This window comes from Macrosteles quadrilineatus, unplaced genomic scaffold (genome assembly GCF_028750875.1).
Source record: "Macrosteles quadrilineatus isolate MER2022 unplaced genomic scaffold, UCM_ALF_1.0 Scaffold_2__2_contigs__length_208266976, whole genome shotgun sequence".
NCBI lineage: Eukaryota > Metazoa > Arthropoda > Insecta > Hemiptera > Cicadellidae > Macrosteles > Macrosteles quadrilineatus.
This window is the reverse complement of record NW_026542595.1, coordinates 190,947,858-190,972,771: the sequence shown is the minus strand read 5'-3', so window position 1 is coordinate 190,972,771 and position 24,914 is coordinate 190,947,858. Positions and strand designations below refer to the sequence as shown.

General features: G+C 36.8%; 1 protein-coding gene across 1 annotated transcript in view; it reads left to right on the top strand.

Annotated features, from left to right (window-relative positions):
• The window catches only part of LOC128986161 (serine-rich adhesin for platelets), a 165,297-nt gene extending 140,817 nt beyond the window's left edge, over positions 1-24,480 (top strand). Inside the window, exons 5-10 of the mRNA XM_054406341.1 lie at positions 15,163-15,380; positions 16,460-16,670; positions 19,643-19,846; positions 20,517-20,710; positions 21,334-21,607; positions 22,180-24,480. Coding sequence (XP_054262316.1) covers positions 15,163-15,380; positions 16,460-16,670; positions 19,643-19,846; positions 20,517-20,710; positions 21,334-21,607; positions 22,180-23,216 — 2,138 coding nt within the window. The 3' untranslated portion in view covers positions 23,217-24,480. The remainder of the gene's footprint in view (positions 1-15,162; positions 15,381-16,459; positions 16,671-19,642; positions 19,847-20,516; positions 20,711-21,333; positions 21,608-22,179) is intronic.
• The last annotated feature ends 434 nt before the right edge of the window (positions 24,481-24,914 follow it).

The window sequence follows — 24,914 nt, the reverse complement described above, 5'->3', positions numbered from 1 at the left end:
GGCACACATCGCATGTTCGTACTCGTCCGAGGTACAGTATTGGGATCCCATTAGGTGTGCAGAAACGTGAGTTATGATGTGTGTTTTGCTAGGGGCGTATTTTTGAGGAATGTCAATTTATGATGACTATTAGTTTGTTTTTTCGTCAATGTTCTATACGGGCTTCACAATTGACCAGGGTGAAGGTGGCACTGAAACTATGCCTATGGTCGGATGGTCGTAGCGTGGCGGGACGGCGTTTATTATATATGCTCTCTGGTTGTGACAAAACTTTAATGTTAAGAAAACCTAAGCTGGCCTCATTAAAGAAGAATTTACATTTCATTCTAAGGTCTAAAACCCTAGGCTTTAGGGTCAACGCTCACTCATTAGGTACATGTTTTCAACATTCTTCTGAAATGCTTGGGTGAAATGCTTCATTAGCAATGCACTTTAATTAAAGAATGGAATAAATGTTATGGTCAATGAAAAGTATACTACTCTTACTATATCAGTTCTTGTACTCTATGATATTAGCATTGCATATTGAATACGGAAGTAGACATCTCATCAATAAGGACCAGCCTTAGCCAGTGTTAATTCAAAAAGAACATAGTCGTATGAGGCTCTCATAGAAGAGTGGTTTTCAAAATTCTGTTTTATCCCTTCGCTTCTAATTTGTTTGGAATCTTAAAACATACTCTGATACACAAGTGTTTTTTATCTTTGCTTGATTAAGTTTGCTTACTCCACATAAATCAGGAATTTACAGTAGTAGGTAGGTGCTTGGATTAGACAACTTCCGTGTTTATTTTAAGGCTACAATTTAAAATGGGAATAGGACGACTAGTTATATGTAATGTATAGTCAAAAGGTAAACGAAGGGACCAATAGTCAAAGGTAGAAGCAACGCACTGCACGCAACAGGTGTCTAATATCTAGCATAAAGTTTTCTTGGATCAGAGGCCCCTCTTTGTCACGGAATACCCGAGACTTTCGCTACCAAAGGCCACCAAGTACCATGTGGCCAAAGTACCGTGGACCCACAGGCGGTCAACCCCCCACGATAGTTTGATACATGTCAGCGCATTTATCGTGCTCGTAGGTAAATCACGCGCTTTTGATTTAGTTTGGTTATCTGTGAAAGTTTGCTGCGGAGTTGTGAGGTAAGGCTCTTTGTGATGGGTTTTGTGGTCATTTTCATAAAAAGTTTAAATATTAAAGGACGGAGATAATCGCTGAACTTTTTACTTATGAGAAGGAAAATATTACAAGCTGTGTATAAAAATGTGAACTAAGATTAACTTTGTTCAGGAGACCTGAGTTAGTAAAGTAATTTTCTTCTTCTCTAACATTTTTGAGTGTTTTGTTGCAGTTAGTGAAATTTCGACACGATTAATTCTGGTTTTCGAGTTTTTTTTTACGTATGTACACGAAAAATACCAAGTTAAACTATATTCAGGACTTAAATATTATTTGAAGGCGTGGATGTTTTTTGTTGTATACGACTTAACATTCTATCGCAAAACCATTTCAAATTCAATTTATACTTCTTATTCGACACAGTATAAACATATTTGACAAAGAATTTAAAGATGCACCGATCCCATGTTATTTCCAGAAATCTTCTTAGGGTAAAAGGATTTCCTCTTGAAATTGAAGGAACTTTTCTGCCTCAAACAGAGCTTATAAAAGCTTTCTGGAACTGAAGCAAGTTTTTGAAGAAAAACTTACGAGAAGGCCGGCCAAACTTACAGAAAAAAACTCTTACCTAATAATTTTGGGAGTGGTAAGCGTATGGCTTAGAACAGATGATTTAGGTATTGAGAGAGATCCATAGGAGCTATATCCCCGATGTTAGATTAGGTTTCTCTCAAATAAACTTAAACTTGGAAGAAGCAACTACGGTCCCCAACAGTTAATCTGTAATTTGGCAGATTATAGACATCTGTGAAAGAGCTTTTGTCGTCTTACGAGTTGAAATAAATTATACTATTCCTAATTTAATAAATTTCTCCCCAATAGCAAACATACCATAGAGTTTCTCTCAATATACTCAATTATGTAAAAAGTCAAGTAGCGAATTGACCTTGAGCACAAAGCGCGCCGGCGCCGGCGGTTTACTTTGTATTGAGAAAGTAATCTTAAGTAATTGGCAGAACGGAGCCGCCTGTCGGTCTGCCTCCTGCCTGGACCCTGGGGCCTCCGATGTGGGTGATCCCGGGTGATCATCGATCATGGGCTTCCGGTAGTGTACACCGGCCCGCAGGACTGCAGGAGTCAAGTGAAAGTTTGGACCAAGCTTCGTGACTTTTGTGCTGTAAAGTTTCAAGATTTATCTACTTTCTTGTAGGTTTATTTTCAACGATTAACCGCTCAATTGAGAGCTGTGTTTTGAAGTTTTGGCCCGTAGGAACCTTTTAGATTCGACACGACATTGAGCTATCAGGAAGATAGCAAAATTTTCCAAGGAAGTTCTTCCTTTGAGGATGGAAAACTGGTATTTCAGCAGATACAGTGGATTATCAGACCATTTTAACTAGCGAGGTAAATGCATTTAAACGTGGATGGTATTATCCTATCATCTTGAATTTTTGCGAGAAAGACATATGTAAATTAAGCTATCCTTATATGGTTTCGCATTTCCATAATTTAGCTCTGCGATTGCCACCCATACTAAGTGAAGATTTGTTTAAATGGATGATATATTGATTTTTGGAATCGAATATTGCATGGAAGAACAACATATCAGGTTTGCTTTAGTCAATACTGTAATCTGGTTTCTAAAATGTGTCTTTATTTAACTAATTGATCCTAATAAATTAGTTATGTAAAATGTTAAATATATTTAAGTCTTGGACGTACAAGTACACTTATATTTTAGAAACAAGGCAATAGGGAAGTAGTTTACTATTTATTTAATAATTTTAGTTTCTATCAAAGAGCAAAAGCAACAAGCTCGTGTTAAAGGTCGGCAAAATATGTATTTTTCTAATGAAAATTGTTAGTTTAGGCCCTACATTATTAAGCATTTCTATGATGGAATTCAATTATATGCATGACTGCGCATATTCATACCTAGGCAATAGATAAAATTAACGTTGAGAACGGCGAGATTATCTCATAACTTCTACGCGGCAATACATAAATAATTCCAATTTCAACGCACTTTCTCAAAGCATCTTCAGTATAATTTGCAACCAAAATATTTCCCGCATCTCAATAAATTATACGGAAACTGTAGTTCCTCCTAGTAATCACCTAGTCGCACGAACAGCTGGTAACATCGCCGAAGATCGAACGCTACAAAACCAGTTGTGGTTAATCAGTCGTCGTGTAACTGGACAAATCAATTGCCCACACTTAGACGTAGACCAGAACCAATCATAGATGAGGGATTGAACCTTGAGCATCGCAGAGGTGAGGCTTCTTGTTAATGGGACATTATGTGCTTGGATGGAAATCAAAGATAGGTTCTATATCCGGTCATTCATTCGCTTCGTTCATCAGATGGAAGAAGATTACAGGATGGCTTTTAAATTGTTTTAAATTTCATTCAGTTTAGTCAAGACACTTGGTATGTCTGTTAAAATGGCAAAAGGGTTATCTGATTGGAGGGGAATTATTTGAAAGCGATTCATCTAATCGATATCGAATATAAAACCAACATTCGTAAATTAGGGTTGTTTTTATTGTTTGTATACACATGAAATCAGAAAATCTTACGATCGAAAAATTGATGTGATAAATTGCAGATAAGGTAAAATTAATGAAGGCGGAAGATAATATAGAATAAATGAAAAATGTTGTTTAATTGAATGCAGAAATGAAGTAAACTTATAAATCATTAAAGGACCCGAATATATTTATTGTATTCAACAAGAAAATATAGATATTTAAACAAAAGTGTATACCCATCATCTAAGCCTTATCATTTGGCTTTGTAAAAAGCCTGACACAAGTAACATGATACAAATTCGCTCGCAAAGTGCGGTGGTTGGAATGCGGACTTTTTTGGTGACACGGGGTTCAAATCCTGCCGATCACTAAATCTTGTGATAATGTTTCGACACGGTGATTTGCAACAAAACTTAAGCTGTAATCTACCAACTTAGCACACAAATAAAAGATAGATCTTAAAGCAAAGAGAATCATCTGTGTATGGGAGAACTCCCTTCACTAAGTCACACTATTTTTACAAGCAGCAATAAAATAAATATCACAAAGAGAAAACTTGACGTAAAACTAATAACACTTCTTCATCATCATTACCTATATCAACGCCTCTATCTCTTGGTTTCATTACCGATCCATTATAACCAATATTAACTCACTAACCGGTCGTTCGGTTGTCCACTGTGGTGGGGTTTTAATTAAAATAAATCAAACCTGAAGTATAACACAAGTTTATGTGAATGGTAAACAGTTTTAATAAACCTCAACGAGGTAGTCTGTACGTTGGTGGTTTGTTTATCACCTAGCTGACAGGGAGAAATGTTCTCCTACAGAAGCGACCTTGCCGCGAAAACTGCGGACCTTGCCGCCAAAACAATCCCTTTCTACTTAATGCACTTGTCTGTCATTGTTGCGGGTGGATAGACCACTTTCAGTTCCTTCTCAAATAAACGTTTCACTTTCTTTTGGAGAACTGTCTATTAAAATGGTTCATCATGGAATCGGTATGTGAGATGTTGGACGTGTTTAAATGCCAGGTAGTCTAAATCCTAGAGTGATTTGAAATAATTCGTCCATCCTCAGGAGTTAGAGTATGAACAGCTGATGAAATATTTTCAAACTGTTTTTGCACAATCCATTCTTGAATAGAGAATGTTATTTAGCTAAAGTTTCGAAGTAGTTATACAATTTTTCCTCTTTTAGAACAAGTTAAGACTAATGCTAATGTTTCACTCTGAAAAGTGTTATACTCAAAATAAAATACGTCGCTAAGTAAGACAAATCCCTAACCCCCTAAGAAACGATTGTGTTCGTGACCAAGATGGGCCATTGGACAGTTGGTCACAGCAAGTAGTTTTATGTAAACTAGGCGGTTGATTTCCAACAAAACACTTCCCACAGTCAGTGTTCCTACTGGTTTACTTGTCCAGACTATGTGATTTGTAACGGTAAATGCGATTTTTGAATATCATATGTGTATCTTTCGTATTTTGCGTTACCTGATATCTAAAATTGTAAAAGAAGAGACCAATTCTGTCTGCGTGCTTCTGATTTTGTTTCCAACAGTTACAACCCTAATGAAAAACCCGACGCCAATGTTAAACAACCCTGAAGGTTTCGGCCACGCATAGGTATCTTCATAACTTTAAACTCTCCTTTGGCTATGGCCAATTATTGACACTCAAAGTTTAAAGGTGTTGCAGAAGTAAGCATTTAATTGTTTTAATGACAAAACTAAACACCACAATGTTTACATTTGCTATATGCACATGTAATTTGATTAAATCTCGAAAAGTTGTAAATTCTGCTTCACAGCTAGTGTAGAAGGCCAAAAAGATAACTTTACGAAACGAAACGGTGCAGTTAGGTTTTTTCTATCGATGGTAAGTGTATATGTATTTGTTTTCTTCAATATAAAAGTTTCCTAGTTTCAAGCAAGTGAAGACTCTAAACATTTCTTCGGATCTAAATCGTGTAACACTTATCACCTGAGGTGGCTGTCGTCTGCACGCTCTACGCATCTCTCGGACATCGCATGGCCCAGGCTGGAGACGTGACATGCGATTGTGCATACCCCGGGGGTGTCGGAACTGTGATTATATGCAGTGGAGGCTGGAGGATCCCGGGAAAGTAGGGTCACGCGAGAGACGCATTGTGAAGATGGGCGCCTGAAGACCAGGGATTGAGGAAAAGGAACTCGTGATTTTCTTCAAGGGAGAGGAAACGGTTTATGTAGGCATATCTTAATAATTTTGTAAACAGTAAAAAGTAAGACTATCAGGAAGAGTAAGGTATTTGACAATTATTTATTTTAAATAAAAGTGGTACAAGAAAAATTACAAAGAACAATTAGAACCTCAAATAAATTTGCAAGTGAAATTAAAAAAAAATGCTAGATGAATTTGGACAAGTTGCTTAATTTAAAATGGTGTAAGAGAAAGTTACATGAATGAGATTAGCGTGCAAGTAGATTAATAGACTTAATACTTAGGCCTACCGGTACCAAAGAATCTCTTCATTAGAAGTAGTAATAAATTACCTAGGAAAATAACTTAAATGAAATACTGTACATTTTGTTTAGAACATTATAATGAAAATTACTGGATTATGATTAAATAACAGTCATTTAAAGCTAAAATAAAATTACTAACGTTCTTATTTGTGCACGGTTAAAATTACGATTACAGTTATATTTGCTATGACCGAAAAGAGTTACTTGCAGTAAAGCTTGTTTAACTCGTTACTACATAAACGAGTAGAGATTTGTTTTGTAAGCAAATCAATATTTGGGTGGTTTTATTGACCGAAAGTATTCAGAGTTTCCAATTTGTAATTTTCCTTTATTACAACACCAGGAAAATCTATGTAGTATACCAACAATAATTCAACGTCAGAATTATTTCAGAGTAACTCGACGACGGTGGGTGTGGTATAATTTTTTTCGGTACCAAATACATTTATAGTGCCTTCAGACTGGGAAGGCGGGTAAGAGATTAACGTATCCCTTTTTCAGATCCTATTCAACCCTTACATCATCCGGAAATTCAGTGCAGATTTACCAACAACTCTGTTGTGTATCACGATTGTGTCTGATTCGTGATACATCAGAGGTGTAAAACTTGAAGTACACTATTGTGTACTCTTTCTTCTGCCCTTGCCAGTTTACCTGCAGGTCGAAGGTCATTTCCAGTGGTCAAGTGGTCATTCCTTGAGGCCATTCACGCCACAACAACAGCCATCAGCTCAAACGTGCTTTCACCTCATTGCTGATAGTTTTCGCGATCACAGATAGATCACGTCTTCTGCCACTTCCTTGTGCATGTTGTCTTCGGGGCTTCTTGTTGCTGTGAGAATTGTCTGATAACGACAAATAGTGGACCTGCAAATCACTTCTTACGATAGCAGTTTGCACTGGAAGTAATTTATCTCATCGATTAACTTATAAATCTAGAGTGTAAAACTCGTTCAAAATGTATTCCCTGGATGTTCTATGGGGTTTCACAGGAATTAATGTGCAATTTATTAATCCTTTGCACTGGGCCACATAACAGTGTATTGTGATACTTTAAACACCTCCTAGCTTATCCTACGCCTATGGTGTCGTAACAGACGGACTACTGATGTGCTCGTTGTAAGACTGCTGAAGTTTCGTGGTATCCTCTGTATCCATGGCTCTTGGGAGAAATGTGGACTCATCTTCCCAAATTGGCATACTATTACATATTATTTGCATTTAAGTTAGATTGAAAGAAAATGTACTACCGCTTACTGCCAATTAAAATCGTCAAGTCTATGGCCGATGACTCTGTCCGGGTATGCTTATCAGATCCCTGACAGCCCATAATACCGTTTATGTATTTATTTGTGTCAATATTTGTATATAGGTCTACATAAAAGAGAGACACGACTTGCAAATCAACAAATGAAGGACGTGAACTGCGTACAGACTGAACACTTATAACGGGGGGAATAAAAAAAAAACCTTTAATTACCGTGACGTTGGTAACAAGCTATCGTTAATTATGGAATATTCTTAAAAAAATAAATCTTCTCAATAATACTTAAAAAATGGGTTGGCTTTCAAGTTTATCTGGGAGTTTAAGACTGAATTAGGCTCTTTGGCAGTGCCAAGATAAATTTAAACACTGTATGAAAATTTTCGATGACATCGAGTTTGGGGCACTTTTAATTTGATTATTTAATGACTCCTCTTAATGTTTTGTTTTCCGATGAATCAAGATCTAGAACACAGTGTGAAGCCTGAGACTCCTAGTCTATCTCACTTTTGCAGTGACCTGTGCAAGTTGGCTAGACCAGTGTCCAGACGACTTCCCACACATTCACACCGGGATTTTTATAGCTGCTGCCAATCGTTAATTGAATTTGCATATCTGGAACCGAACGAACAGGTTTTATTTTATTTTGAAGAAGTGCCAAGTTATGTAATCGTTATCAAGGTAGGATCTTAGTAGAACTTCTGCCGCAGGTTGGGTTGTCTGAAAACATGATGTCATGCTATGATGCATTGCAATTGGGAAACAATTGTGTTTCAATCCAGGGGCAGCATGCTTTTTGAAGATGTTTTTACCCAGCATATGCTTGACACGTGTTCGGATCCTGTTTTCGTCATAGTACAGTAGCTGCAAGCACTAATTTTAGTCAAAACGTTCAATATTTTCTAAGAGTTTAGATCACTGGGAATCCCTTTATTTTATTTTTTAATTATCAATTTTTCGCCCAAGGAGTTTTTGATTATTAACTTAATCTGAATAGAATTGTAAAGGTTCCGATACTTTATTGAGTTTATTACATCATCAACTACTACCGAGCGCCAACTACGTGTGAAGCTCTGTAGAATCATAGATAAAAGGAGTATGGTAGAATGCAATCATTACACTATAGGCAGAAGAGAATCAATGGAATTCAAAACAGCAATTGTTTGCACTTGGTCGAGTAAGCAGCTATTAAACTGCCGTTTATTAGAATATTTTGTTATCAACATTTTTCACCACAAATAATTGTGGGCTTAGATTTGCATTGATTAGATTAAAATTCTACAACGCCTGAACACCAGTTTGCGATTTAAAGCGAAATGAGTGAAGTATGAGTGTTGACTGAAAAGGCTTTAATTACTAAGATCAGCTACTTCAAAAGGCAGGACTATTTATGAAAAGCTTAATGATTGGACAGCCGTGTCCAGTTTCGAACCATATAGGCCTATTCTGACCAAGTTTTTTTACATTAGTCAGGATCCTACCTTCTGGTTACTAAATTAGCACTATATCCTCCCAACTATTTACGTTGATTACAAGAGCTCAATATTACACTTACCGGATTTACTTACAGGAACTCCTATCTATATCTATAATCAAATCTGTATCTGCAAGAATAAATAGGTTTAGTCTTATCTGCCCTAGTTTACGTGGTCATATCCTTGCGGAAATACTGTGTCGTCACCAGACTTGTTTATATTTACCTAGATTCTAATGAGGACCTGTTTGATACGTATGTGGTTAGTTGGTCATTCGCTTCGAGTTAGAGCGGTATTAAGTCAATACAAGCGGGAAATTGGCTGAAACTGTTTGCAGGAAAGACTTGCCACCAACTGCAACCGGGTACAGGTGGCCCAATTGACACTTTTTTGCTTTAGAGCATATAAGTAAAAAATATAAATCTGACTTAATTTCGTAGAGGGTAGGTACTAGGGTAGTTAGACTGCAACTGAAAGAAGCTGGTTGGTTCAGGCTGGGCTTAGTTCAAAAGTACTCTGGGTTCCTGGGTCACTCACCCGATTCTCACTGCAGAATCTATCATTTTCAGGGCATCCTGCAAAATCAGTTTTTGTACAGCCGGGCTTACGATCTGCACCACTTAAGACATGCACTGAATGAGAGAATTGCGAGACGTTGGCCGCCATTCGTACTAGATGATAAGCTATATTGTACTTAGTTTAGTACATTTAAACTTGGGGATTGTACGTACATAAAGCCATGATCCAATGAGCTGATTATTCTAGTTGGTACCAACGTAACATCAAAACAGCGTCTAGATTTCCTAGCACTAGTAGAGATGTCGTGTCCAGTGCTACCTCCAGTTGTATTCCTAGCTCAGTGATCTGCACCCACTGGGTTGTTTAGTTTTTAGGTTAGGTTACGTTGTATGTGGTTTTGTTAGGCTTAATGCTAATGGGGTTCTAAGGTTAGGTGTTGAGTTGGTAGTTTAGGTGGTGAGGCTGTTAGGTTGGAAGTTAAAGCGCTTTGGTTGAATGGTTTGGGTAAGTCCGCGTTCGAATTTAGTCGATGTCGAAAATCTGAAATAAATTTATTGTTTCTACTACCTCACGTACACAAAGTAGTTAAAATATTAGTTACGTGTATTTCGATTCTCACCGTGACATGGAAACGTCAAGATAACCACTATTTCTGAATTACATTACACTACCAATGTCAACTTTATATGTCAGATCGCCGTTTCCGTTTTCCCAAGACGGAAGTACTACTTTCAGCTCTAGTCCAGAAACGGCCAAACGACCGTCAAAGACGTTTCTTTCCCACACATCAAGCGGTTTAATATCTGTATTTTCTTCCAACGGAATTGTGGGAGTTTACAAATCTCGTTGGAGGTCAGAATAATGGCAGGAATCGGCTGTTAAACTTTTCGTCCTTTGGGAAAATTAAGCGAGATAATTACTGTAATACCTTTTATTCGACTCTGTTCCCGAGTGGGCTCGTTTATAATGGTCTCCATACAAACCATGAGAGTAGAGTTTATTTCTTCTATTATTCTCGTGTGGCAAAGTACACGAGTCGTAGAACCAACCCTATAAATGAATTCGTAACTGTTGTAAAAATTCCACCGTTTGAAAGATGTGTTTAAGTGTCTCTTCTATTTTATTGCAGATCTGATAATTTTTGCACCACTACTCCGTTATTATACGATAAAGTGGGGGAAAATGTACTAAAATATCGTTAAAGTTTAAAAGTAACAAGAAAACAAACCGTACTTTAAATACTTCTACTTAAACCGGCTAGCACGTGTTCCATAACAATGTCAACCGATTGATTTCCTGTATTCCCTTTTAGGTTTCTCACCTTTATGAATCAGTCAAAGACAATAATTTAAACTCTTAAATTACTGTCTCCAAATCTCCAAACACAATATGCTAGTAAAATTGCACATGTAAAGCTGTGGGGTTAAAGCTAGAAAAAATATCAATGACAATATATTAAAATGAAAAATACTATGATAAATTCTTGTCGTGACGTCTCAATTTAACTCGTGATAGCGAATCAACTGTCAACTCTTGTAGATTTCCTTGCACTCTGCAATTAATTGATTAGCGAACCAAATTATGTAACTTGGAGGTACTACGACATCTCCTGATCTAGGATTTGATTCCGCCTTTAGGTGGAAGAAAACTACAAGTAGAACAGGGATCAATGGTCAGCATTAGTACACGAATTGGGGAACAGGATGAAAAAATCTGAAAAAGAAAAATATTTACGGGGGATTAATACTAATCTAATGTCAATGTTTTGTCTATGTAATGCATATTTTTTATTTAATCACTGGTAAAATATTTTGAATGCTTCAACATAGTGTATGTTGTTTTCAGATTCCGAAATATCATGAAATTTGTATTTTACTAATAGGTCGAGGAAAACGTTTGAAAAAACCCTTAAACCATCAACAAGAGTGAACTTAAACAAACAATTTATTTTATTATAATTAATTATTGATCCCTACCCTACTACTCAATCTATTTTGACTTTCCGTTCAAATGGTCTTTGGGATTCATAAAAATATCTTACCGGACAAGGCTTTCATTGTTATTGTTGAAATGTTTGTGTGATTGTTCTAGAATCTATGAAGTAGGGTACTGGTATATCATTCAGACTTTTTTCGGTTTTAATGGATTGTATGTAGCCTAGACCCAGTTAGTTTTGTATGCAACTAGTTAGTTTTGAGTTGGAATAATCCTTTGAAATATTTGAGGCTTAGCGTCAAAGTAAACTGATCAAGACCCCTCCAAAATGTATTTACTCAACGTGTACAAATTCCGCCATGTCAATCATTTTGTAAATCTACCACAGATAACGCGGCGTGAGGGACAAAGACAGAAGACAGATGTTGAGATGTGAGATGTGAAAGTGTGTGTTTACGGAGATAAGCAAATCTCAAGGCCGTCCGTACAACAATGGACAAGTACTTTCCTTCTAATTAATGTGGGGTTGGCAGCCTTGGGAGTGAGTTGCCGGAAATGCGACGTCACACGTCGTCACTTCCGTGTTCCGGCCGGAACAACTTGACGCATACAAGTTGGAGCAGGAAAGCTTTTAAGACTCAAGTTTATTCTTTTTTAAGTGATTTACAATAGGGGATAGGTTTTTTTAATGAATATAAGTCGAATACTTAAGTATGCCAGTATGCCTAGACTAACAATGGCTGTAGAGTGTATGACAGTGTAAAGTAAAAAGTTTGTTGATAAATGTAAATTATACGAATGTAAATATTGTAGTTTTCTTTCTGTTACCATAACCAATCAATGATGTAACTCCCATAAGATTAGGATCGTTACTTAAAGATGCTTAAAGCCTCGGGGTAGACCTTTTAGGGATTTTAAGATTGGGTATTGGACAGAAACATTCCCAGGCTTATTGAATGTTTACAAAAGTTTCATGACGTGATGGACGATTTATTAATACCACAGAGAATAGAGCATTATTACATAAAGTACACACAGACGTACATTTGAATGTACAGTGGGTAGATGAGGTATTATTATGTTTTCTTGGCTTGTATCAATGTCTTTTCTTGAATGCAATCGTAAAAAAATTGGATCTATTTCTTAAAATTAATAAAATATCTCTAGATATTTTTCATAACAAACATGATTCATTATTTCAATCACAGAGCAGATGAACAATGACACAACCTAGTAGGCCTAAATATGTAGAGGGTGCGTCATTTGCAGGGGTTATAAATAACGTCTCATATAGGGCTGCATGTTCCTCGAGAAATGTATGTTGGTGTGGTAACGTGCCGTAATCGCTAAGTCGTTAACACAGGGGAAATAACTTATGTTTTAGGGACTAACTAATTATAAAACAAACCCTTAAAAATATTAACTGTACGTAACGGTATGCCTATTGTCCTATTACCTATCAACAGTAGTTTCGAAACTAAAGCGTGTGTTCACTTTTTGTTGGTCCTTCATACTCCAACTAAGTAGTAACAAAATCATCCATGGGAACACTCTGCAAACTGATTACTGTATTAATGTAGTCAAAATTAGTGAACTCAGTTAATTTAGCAACATGTATAGACCTTTTGTCTTTGCTAATTAATATTTTCCGGCTGTTCATTAACAAACAATGAGAAGTTTAAGAGGGGAATTCATTAAGTAATTTGATCATGCTAATGGATTCGATAAGTAAAAAACGTACAAGAAGTTTTATTCAAACATCAAAGACTTGAATCCATCTCAAACATCTCATAACCTATCTAGACGGGTAGACCAATTTCACATACCCCATCTAGGAAGGGACGTATCCAATGACTTATTCCGGAGTTAGTTAAATTTAAATGTATGCAGAGTTAGCAGAGAATAGTTGCAGTTGTTGGAAATTAGTGTTAGTTTTTGAAACTACGAGTTGTCAAAGGCAACCCACTACTCTACTCTAACTGTTCTTGCTCAAAATCTTTACAATAAATGTAGGTAGTAATTACATACTTGGGAATAACGAATAGAAATTCTAGCAAATAGCAATATTCGTTAATTTTTAACCAGTTTCTATTTTATTCGTTAGTTTTTAAACTAACTAACTAATAACCAGTATTAGTTACTTTTTACGGGACTAACTAATAACTTCTAACTAGTTAGAATTTCTGACTAACTTTCCCAACTATGGATGGTATTAAATTTGCAAAGGTATCGTTGTAAAAAGCGCTCCCTTGAAAAAATGGTCCCACGATAGTTTACTGTACACTTAAACCTATTTCTCAATATTTTCCTATCTGTATTTCACTAAATTTAATATCTTTTAAATTGAATTTTAATGTTAGATCTGAAGCCAAAAACTATTATGCTTTCTCGAGATATCAATATCCCTATTTATGTTACCAACCGTACATATAATTAATTCAACTACATTTTCTGAAGTAGGTAATCTAAATAGTTAGGATAAATTTATTTACTTACTGACCTCAGCGAGGAAGGCTTAAGTTTACTTAACTTGTAGTAAAACAGCATTCTGCCCCTTATTACAGATTTAAGTCGTGCTAACAAACAAATCCTACATATAAATGCATCTACAGTAATTTAAACCACACGCCATGTCAACTGCCGGTGTTCTGTTGTTATCTTACTCGAGAACATGTTTTGTGTCCAGTAGCAATCGCAGGGTCATTGTTTGTATTATTTATGAGCCTTGTAATCTCTTCCCACGTTTTGCTGTCCCTCTGGTCTGTCGGCAGATGTAAATCAGTTCTAGGAACCGCGAGAAGATGGCGCGTCTGTTGACAGTCCAGTCAGTGAGGTCTCTGTATGGTTACTTCCGACTTCCATCTTGTTTCCGGTAGCTTGGCAAAGTCACCTTTGATTTTCGTTACTGGGACGACACATTGTGATCGTAAGGATTAAGTGCTGGAAAAATTTTTGTCAAATGGTCAAACACAGCAAATTCATTTATTGACTAATTGCCGAGAGTCTTTTGGTAAGATTTTTAGTACCTTGGTGAGAGTCTACAAAGCCAATACTACAGACTAATTTTTAGATTATTTCTTGAACAATTTAGGTAAATTAAAATATAGGTAATTTTTGTGTAGTTCAGCAAAAAAACAAACTCAATTTTGATCTGAGTAAAGATATGTTGCGAAGAAAGGTGTGTTTTTCAATGCGATTCATAATTTTTATTTTATTTACCAGGCTGATAGCCAACTATAGTTCGGCCGCTTAGAAAACGACCTGCCCTCTAATGCTAAACCAATGCTGAAGGAGGTCGCTTTCTAAGCGGCCGAACTATAATGTACTGACTGGTAAATATGGTATTTCTCAGAATGAGAGGATAGCTACATGTAGGCTAAGTTAGGCTACAAAAACATTGGATTATAAATAAAGATTCCATAGAAAACTCATCAATGTCATAACCGATTAGATTATTAGAACGCTTTCTATGTTAGGGGCCTGAGGGCGAAGGATCATATCCTGTGAAGCACTACAACAAGTGCAGTATTCTATTAATATCTGACCCAGGGATTCGCTAGCTCAGATGAAGCGAGAATATTGGTTGTATTATCACAGAATCAATGGCTTATCTTTATGCTTTAGCATCAAGCTTTTCCCTACCCTTCCCCACATTTTTTCTGAGATAAACCATCCTAAGGAGAGGAAAATATAGTCGCAGTGCACACAACCGTCACAAGCTTTTAGAAAAGATGATAAATGTAGAAACACTATTCAATGTTGATACTAAACACATTTAACACAAGCTTTCAACTATGTTTCAGGAGACGTAGAGGACTGTCTGATTCAGCCCATATCTCAAGGCCAGTGGACACCTCTGGCTGAAGCTCTGTGTTGGGTGGTGCTAGAGTTGACAGCTACTGGACAAGTGGCTGTTATAGACACTATCCGAACATCTCTGCACACCACCTTCCCGGGAATAGAGTGGCCATCGCGAGAGCTCGTCTATGACACTCTTGCTCAACTATGTACAGATAGGAAAGTAAGTACCGGTATCATACTATGTGTAACGTTTAGTGGTTGTAGTGTTCCTGTGATTGAGCACTCTTTTCCTCTGTCACTTTTGGGGAAAACGTGTAGGCCTTTACCCTGAAAATCACAGTTAAAAATCGCACAAAGCTCTGAAATCGGAAAAAGGTTTTTGTAAACAATTGTTTTTGTTTATATGCTAAATTTAAGTTATTATAAGATTTTTGACGACAAATAATACACAATACATGAAATATTCTTGAATCCAACCACCTTTCTTACTGCCTTCATATAAATGTGGCTTAGTTATCCAAGAAGAAGTTTTATACCGTAACAGTTTATTAGACCAAGTTGCTCAAGAAAAGAAATTGGACCCTTTTCTACTTCATTACAACTATAGTGTACAGAGTTTATCGAACTTTAATTACACTAGGATGTCACTATTACCTTACAGTAACTGACTATAAAGTATACCTTAATCGTTTTGTCGTTACCTCATTGTATAAGAGTTCTCACCATTATAATGTTAATTGCCATCGCAACAGGTTCAAATGATATACTGTACTTTCTACTGCTTGACACATTCTTACGCGTGCAGTTCCCATGTAGATGTCACAATAGGCTATTAAACGGCTTTCTGTGAATCTCGACTGCACAGAGATAATATCTAGAAATAAATCGCAGTCCAGTGTGAAATATGCCAAATAAAGTTGCAGAACTGCTACAAAATAACAAATGAGATCAATGGAAATTAAATAGTTTAGAGTTATCAAATCTTCTTGTTAAGACTAATTTTCTTCTAATTGTAGCTTCTTGTAATTAGGTAGTTGAGTGAATATAGTGCCTATCTAGTCTGGAGGACTTGTAGTCCTGGCTACAAAACAAGCGGGTTATAGCAAATTATAAAATACAGTACAAAGTATAGTCAGTGACAAAGCTTAATTGTATCAATTTATTGAAAACACTAATCATTTAATCATCTACCTTTAAATATGCACTCCGGTGCATATAATATCAATATAATTTTTCACATTAAAATACAACAGTTCCCTAAAATCAAATATCGAGTAGTAATGTTTTGTTCTCTCCCAGTTGTACCAGACGTCCCGCGGTTACTTTGTGATGACACCCGAGTCGCGGAGGCTACGGAAGACTTCCCTGGACGACCCCGGTGTGAGCCGTACTATGTTGCTGAGTACGGACGAGGCTGTGGCGATGGTCCATGGAGAGATGGAGACTGTCTTGGACGGAGAGAGGACTCATCAGGCCATCCAGACTAATCTAGCAGACGTCATATGTGGAGGTGACTATAGAACTGGACATTACATCGTCTAAAGCTGTAGCTAGTTTTGGAATTTCATCAGGCCCGTTTTTGACCCTGTCAGCGCCCTAGGCACAACTATATAGTAGCGCCCCTTTGCTATATATATATATATATATAGGGTGTCCACCGACCAGGAAAACTGGGAATCCGTGAATTATGCATGAGTTTTTTTGAACCAGGAAATATGCGTGAATTTTGTATATGCACCTGGAATTTTCAATTTACCGCCATTGCGAATGACAATAGTTACGTTTCCGTGACCGCGTGAGACGACAATATGTCTACACACGGCAACGAGGGATTATCAGAATTTTCCGCGATCGAAGAAGACGATGGTGATTGAATTGATTTGAATTGAATATCTACAGAGCCACGAGGGATGATCAGAATATTGTCGCGATAACGGAAGGCGATGATGATGTCCACACAAACGCAGGAAACAGCAAAAATTTTGCCGCGATCGCAGAAGACGATGATGATTGCCACAAGATGGCAGGAAATGATTACCATTTTGCCTCAATCGCGGGAGGCAATTGCTATAAACAAACGACCGCGGGGTACAATTAATGATGTCTTCACGGCTGCGTAGGGTAATCTGAATTTTGCCTCATTCGCGGTACACGATAATTGTCTCCTCACGACCGCGGGAAATGTTCATATATTGCCGCGATCATGGAAGGCAATAATTATGTATACACGACCGTGAAAAATAGTCAGAATTTTGCCTCAATTGCGGGAGTCGGTTACGATTTCTATACGGCAGGGAGGGATTTTTGGAAGTTTACTGCGATCATGCAAATACAACTACCAATTTTTTTTATTTCCCAATTTTTTGGCGCCCCCCAAAAAAGCCAATTGCCTCGCGCCCTAGGCACGTGCCTACCGTGCCTATTTGGTAAATCGGCCCTGAATTTCATATAGACTGTAGGTGATGATTCTGGTGCGCAGCTAAAGTTTTGTATTGGAGAATCAAAATCTTAACATTATATTATTATAATAAAATTATCTCAACCTTCAGTGAAGTAAAATGCCTTCAGTTCTTAAGATAATAAGATAACCCTGCTTATCGAGTTCTTTGTCAGTTTCCTTAAATTTTAATATTAAAATGCACTGTATTAATTAATAAAACAATATGGTTGAACTTAAGGATGCAACATAGAGCACAAGGACCAAGGATTTTAGGATTTTTTAGTGTGGAGAGCAGGTTTACCTTAACGGGGAAGCGCCCATCTGGCACTAGAAACTTAGAAACACAAAACTTAACACCATATAAATAGAACATTCGAATATTTCACTGTCACTGACAGAATTTTCAATTAGAGTGTAGTTTTTCTAAAACTATCTCATCCTTAGCTGCAAGTGCTGTCAGTGACAGTGAAATGTTCAAATGTTTTGTGTATAGTGTAACTTTTATGTTTCTCCTGGCAGTTCTGACTCTTTTCTGTCCAGATAAGATTGCTATCCTTGATAAAAAATGTTATAAATATCGTTCAATTGTTAGAACTTCAAAATTAATGTCATTAACCTTAACTACGACCGTTTTTCAAACTAGCCGTTTTAGTTCAGTTCTTAGAATTGAAAAGATTCACAAAACATCATTGTTTACTTACTTAACAGCATTGTTTTACTTAACAACACAACGGACCAATGTGGTTCAAGGATTAAGAGAAAAGAAGTAAAATGTTAATGCTTGGAACTTCAGCTGTAAAGACCAATTTAATTGTTAATGAGTGGTGTAATTAGTTTTCACTGTCGGTGGCAATGAGTAAAACAAAACAAAACGTAAATAAACAAAACATAACCTCTTTTAGAAGTTTTGAGTAGTGATTGTTAGTAATTAGGTAAACTGTCTTAGGTAACGTAGTGTAAGCAACTCACGTAATTACCAAGGCTCGTACCTTCAATTTCTACTTATGTTGTTAACACTATCTTTACTTTACGCTATCGTTGCGTTAACTACTATAAAGATTTACCAATATTAACGTCTGTGCTATGAAGCCAGGGGCTGTACAGAAGGTTGAGACCATTTGACCACCTGTAACTCAGATTACAGCCTCCTTATATGGCAACTTGCCCTGCTATTGCCTTCCAGGCACTTCTGAAGCCTCGTGGACGTGTTTTATTTATGTTGATTGAACTTCAGTGTTGTACATTTTGTAGCTGTTGTCCCTATATGGCAGCTATGAAGCTGTCTTGTAATTTCAAGATCAATTAGGGACACTTATTTTATGCAAATGTCAAATTTGTGCAAATTACCTTGTGATGTTTGTGAAAAAGTCTTAATGTTATTAAGGTAAAGCAGTTTAAATTGAAATCCTTTTAAAGGTAATAGTTTAAGATAAGTAGAGGCTGTTTTTTGTAAAAAAATAATAAAGCATGAATTTTGTGTAGTTTAAGTTTCTTGAAACTAGTGTTGTCATGAGCTGGCTATTGATTTCTTAATTTGGTGGGATGAAAAGGAATGATTGCATAGTGCATTCATATCCATTTCAGTATTTTACTACCTACCCCTATCATCCCTTTAAAAAATCACTATTATAAAATTTTCAACTTCTGAGTAAATTCTTTTTAGTCCTCAGTATGTGCAAATAAGCATTTTCTAACCTAATCTCTATAATAAATATTCATTTGCCGCAGTTGTTTTACTTTTAGTGATTCATCCTTTAAGTCTTCTTTGAGGATGTCTTGCCATTTTCTAATGTAGTCTAACAACAACTTCATATCTAAAGGTTTCTAAAAATAATAAAAATACAGATTTTTGTTGGCTTTTCCTTCAATCACTCTTTTTACATGACTAAACCACCTTGTGTCATTTTGATTTTTCTCATTGTTCTGTCACACTGTAAGCTGCATAAAATAAAGTGCAAAACAATTATAAAGAATTACTGCATTGACAACCAAATGCTTAATCATAAGTTTTCAAACGTTAAAGATATGTTATGATCGTGCAGGTAACCCAGGAGACAAAGTGCTCTACGCTCGGTCGCCTGTCAAGCGAGCGCAGCTGGAGAGAAGGCACTCGCTGCGATTGTTCGGCAGCAACAAAAGGTTGGCTCAGATACAACGGAGTGGCTCCATGCGACACATTCCCACACGACAGACAGATACGACAACACCCTCACCTGTGCCACTGGCATCATCTTCCACGTTCTCTCGTAAGTTGCCTCATTCTCTTGTATTTTTCATAAAGGAACAGTGCAAACCCTGGTCTTGTTATTGCCTAAAGTCTAACTTATAGCATTGCTAAGTGATAGCTCAATGACAAGGGGCATCTGCGACCAGAATTGATCCTGCTCACAATGGAATGAGCGACTTTAAGATTTTAAGGTTTGGAGCCAAACATGTCTTTATGGAAGGTTGAGTAAGTAATTTTACTTACAGTAGACACCCTCTTGTCTGGCTTAGATGAGTAAGATACAGAGGATACATAAGTTTATGGGACAATCGAGCAGGCAAAAATGTACTTGTACCAAACAAGGAATAGCCCGAACGGCGATGGCCACATAGCATTGTCGTAGCACAGAGGGTCTTCCTGTAGGTGAAGTTTTTATGTAGGATTAGGCTGTAGTACGTGATGAAAAGGGGGGGGGAGTTGAGCGAGGGGGGACGACGAATAGAATTTGCTCTAGACTCAAGCGACTGGGGCTAGACACTATTTGTGTATCATTTAATGTATCCTCTGATTTTAATGTATAAACACCTAAGTTTTTTAATAGATATTGATAGGTATATAAAGACATTGCATACCGAGTGCTCACTTGGTTAAGAGAGAAAAAAATCTGTCAATCAAAATGAATATTTATCACAACAATGCACGCTTTACAGGTAAATCCTTGTCGCTGCTGTCACGTATATTCAGGAGGTCCAAGAGAGGAAAGTCGCAACCTCTACAGACATTCTCCGCACAGTTCCCTCCCTCTGAGTGGTTCAACAGTCGAGTGCGACACCTACACTCGGTCGGCACTCAGACACAAGCCATGCCTGCTCGGACCACTCGTAGCAATAGTCCCTCCATCAGGGTGAGTAGTGGTGGAAGTAAATGCTGTGAGTATTGAAGTGTGTGATGTCAAGGTGGAATGAAATAACTCTTAGAGCTTTAGGAATTAGTCAGTTAATCATCTACTTTATCCTAAGTATGTTACGTTTACCCTCATCTTACAGGCACAAAAACCAAAGATTTTAAACAATATTTTTGGGCAAGGAAAGATTTGCTAAACGCCTGATTCTAAGTACATCTCACTCAGAATGTACCCGGAAATTCTTCAGCCTATTTATGAATAAGAGCTACGATGAGTTATAAACATATTTCAAGTTCAATTGATAACTTATAGAGCTTTAAAGGCTGATGATACTGTATATGAAATATTCTTACACAAGGGTAACATATCGTAACTTCAACTTTTAACGATGAATGACAGAGCATCAAGTTATATGTATGTCTATTAGCCCCTAGAGCATAATAATCTTAGGCAAAACAGCTGTAATTGACCCCTTTGCAAAAAAAGTATCAGACACTTGTCTCTCCAAAAAGTATAACCCTTATGCCAATTTTACCAGATTAGCTAGCTAAGCTCACCCTAGTAAAAAACAACTTTTATCAGTTACTTGACTCTTCCGTAAAATAACACTTTGGTTTTCACAGAGCCGAGCCAACAGTTCAAGCCGAGTAAGAGACTGGGGAGGAGACAGAGACGACACTCTCCAGCGACATCCGCGACGCTCGGCTGCCACCACCCCCACTCCCTCCCGACCACCCTCTCGTCGCTCCTCGCCCTCCCGCAGCTCTCTGTCCTCTAGCAAGACCGTGGTCAACACCAAGAGTCTGTCATCAGCCAGCTCCGGCTACAACTCTCTGCCACGGTCCAAGGCTTCACCTTCTCCCAAGAGCTCGCCTGTACATACAGCTGCAAACTCTGGTAGGTGGATATTAAATCAGAACAGAACCTAGAAATCATCTCAGTGATGATTTGCCAGTAAGATATAATCTACTTTCTGAAAAAGTCTACTCTAGAGTAAAATTAAGTTCTCAGGAAGAGGCATGGTTCCACAAAATCTAGTAACCTGTACACAGTGGTACTCAGGGTCTCAATAAGTATAGGAATTAATTCTAAAGTCATCCTATCCATATGGTCAAGCTATAGTTTTGTCCTGAAAGGAAACATAGCTGAAAGAACTAAGAGCCTCTCACAGAGTAAGTGTTGTTCTTTAGCGAATTTCCCATACAGGGATTAAGCTATTTTAGTTTGAAATGCCATGCTGGTTGGGTACGTAAAAGATTCTATGGTTTACAACAAGTTTCTCTTTTCAGTTTGACATAGTAAAAGTATTGGCCTAAAAAAAAGAAAAAAAGTTTTTTGTTGAAGCACACGGTCAATAGCTCAACTAAGCTGCTACTTTTATATAGGAAAAATATAAAAAAAAAACTATCAATAACTTTAACATTTTTATAAACTCAATCGTAATTGACATAAATCATTCATTGTTGCAGGCAAAAACTCAATCACACTGCAAGTCTCAACAAACCAAAACAAAGGAAACTACTCAAGTCAGTGTGACACGAACATCGGGGGTTTCATATCTTCTTTGAAATCTTCAGTTGGAGAATCAACAGACGATAACTCAACTACAATGACAACGACTATCAACGGTGCCAATACAACAAAAATATTTGTACAACAACAGAATTCCCCTGTGCGGTCTATCATAACTTTTGAAAATGGGTCAGCAAAAAACCCTAAGAACACAGATTTAATTATTTTAAACGGTGGTAATGCCTCAGACACAAATAAGGGTAATGATAAGGACGGCAATAAGAATAAGAACAAATCAAAGGCTGAGAGGCCAACGTCTTTGTACTCTAAGGAAGGCTTGGAAGATCCTAAAAAAGAGAAACTCTTTGGTCAGCTTGAAACTCAGCTGAAGATGAAGTTTCCTTCCTCGGAAACAATTCAGTTGGAGGAAAAACTATTGACATCATCAAAAAACAATAAAAACTCACAAAACAGGACTGTCTTTGACTCTTCAAAACTTGCTTCAGGGAGTTTAATTGATGTTGCAAACTTAGAATCGGAGCTCAATAATGTCAGAAAAGCCTCAATTTCATCGACACCTTTACAGTCGTACAACAAAACTGAGAATCTCAGCGTAAAAAATCTTCTCAAGGAATCCGATCCTTTTTCACCCCTGATCATGAATAAAGAGGCAAAAAACTTCAACAGTAACCCTCCAAGTCCAACGAAACCCTACCCGAGCGAGTTAACTTCAGCAGGACAGATTTTCAACAGCGACTTCATGAAGCTCAACGGGAGTTTGAGTACGCAGGATATCAAGAAGGACGCAAACTCGGAGCTCGGAACTTTTCCGAGCTTGAGTGATTTGTCACTACATTTCACGTCAATCGCAGCCCAGAATATTCTGAAAGGAGTTAGCATTAATTCCATCGATACTTTAGTAGAAGTTAACATGGCCGCTGAGAAACAAAACAACTGTGACGTAACAGTTCACACGGACTTTGGAGTGGTTTGAATATTCCTAACTGTATTGTTTAAGATTCGATCTTTGTTTGTATTTATGAACTGTACAAATTAACTTTAATTAACTTTTAGATTAACTGATAGGATGCCTGAATTTAATTGCCATATTTCCGATTGGTTACCAAAACGGATGATTTTCAATGCCTGATTTACAAATCAAAAGATAATTTATTTGCAATCTTAGCAAACTGTAGATTTTTGTCACAGTATTTTAGAAGAAGAGAAAAATGACTTCACAAACATTTTTTCAGTATGATATGTAGTTACATGATTATTTTATTTGTATACTAGACTATTTGTCATAACACCAATAATTTTAATTTCCTAGCATTTATGATGTAATGTAAATACTTAGGAAATTGTTATGTATATTCACTGTAAATGTCTCCAGCATAAAATTACTGATAACATGTAGAATACCTTCTCCTTACATAACAAATGTATGTGAGAAGGAGTTTTTAGTGCAACTATAAACTAACATATCGTCATTGACATTGATACTGAAGTTTTATCAATACTGTAGTCAAAAATATCGTATACGGTACTAAATTATGTTTAATCAGTTATTAAATAGATAATCCGGAGATTTAAATATGAAAAACCTTTTAATAAGTTCAGAGGTCAACTTTCATAGTTTATATTCTATTTACTGTGTGTCAAACAAATTTGAAACCTAACAATCAAAGAACAATCAAACCAAATACAAAATAGTAGTACACAATGCCTTATAGGGAAATACGATGAAGATTATGTAAGAACTTCATTGATATAAAATCCACAGTACTTGTAAAATATTGATTCACTGTGCCAGAAAAATAAAATCAAACCTAATTTAAATCTGTATAGTTATAATACTTATCCTGTCTTCACCACATAGTTTAATCCCCGTTGTATGTATGTTTGATAACAATTGAAACTACTTTTCTACAAAGTAAGTATGCAAGTTTTCTACATAGCAAGTGTTGGAAATTTACTTGAATTTAATTTTGACAAGTTTCCTTACAATGAAACCTTCAATTCTAAGGTTTTGTGTACAGATCTGTGCATTGAAATACAAATTGCAATAAGTTAACTACCAACAGGTATACACAACTTGTATATAAGATTCCAGTACCCTATCGATATTTACCACTCGAATAATCTACCAGATAGCCTACTGTTAAACTTGTTTGTTCACATTGTTCGTTTCTTTGTATTAACTGTAAACTCTTTGTTGTACATACTCTTAAGGTTGTAATAAATAATCTTTACTTAAATATTTGTCACTTATTTTCCATATTTACTTTTATAATAATTGCACAAACTGGAGTTCCATGATTTAAAGGAAAGAAGACTTTTATGATGTCTGTTCAGAAAGTAGGCAAAGTTCCGTCTGACTTTAATAGACGAATGCTGATCGTGCAATTTCTTGTAATACAGGTTCGTCTCCTCAATGACAATCAATCTGTCATAATCAAAAGTGTAGTGCTTTATCGTGTTGTCACAATATGTTTAGTATTCAAGTTTCTTATAGGTAACATTGTTTCTTGTTACCTAAATGTTGCCTTATTTAAAAACATAATGCCATGGAACAACTTAACACGTTTGCTGCGGCCCATCAAATGGCAGTAGTCCCAGTGTGTCGCAGCCTGCAGCATCGAAAAAACCCGATTGCCGGGTGATTGTCTTTCCAATTGTATTTCGGTCTGAC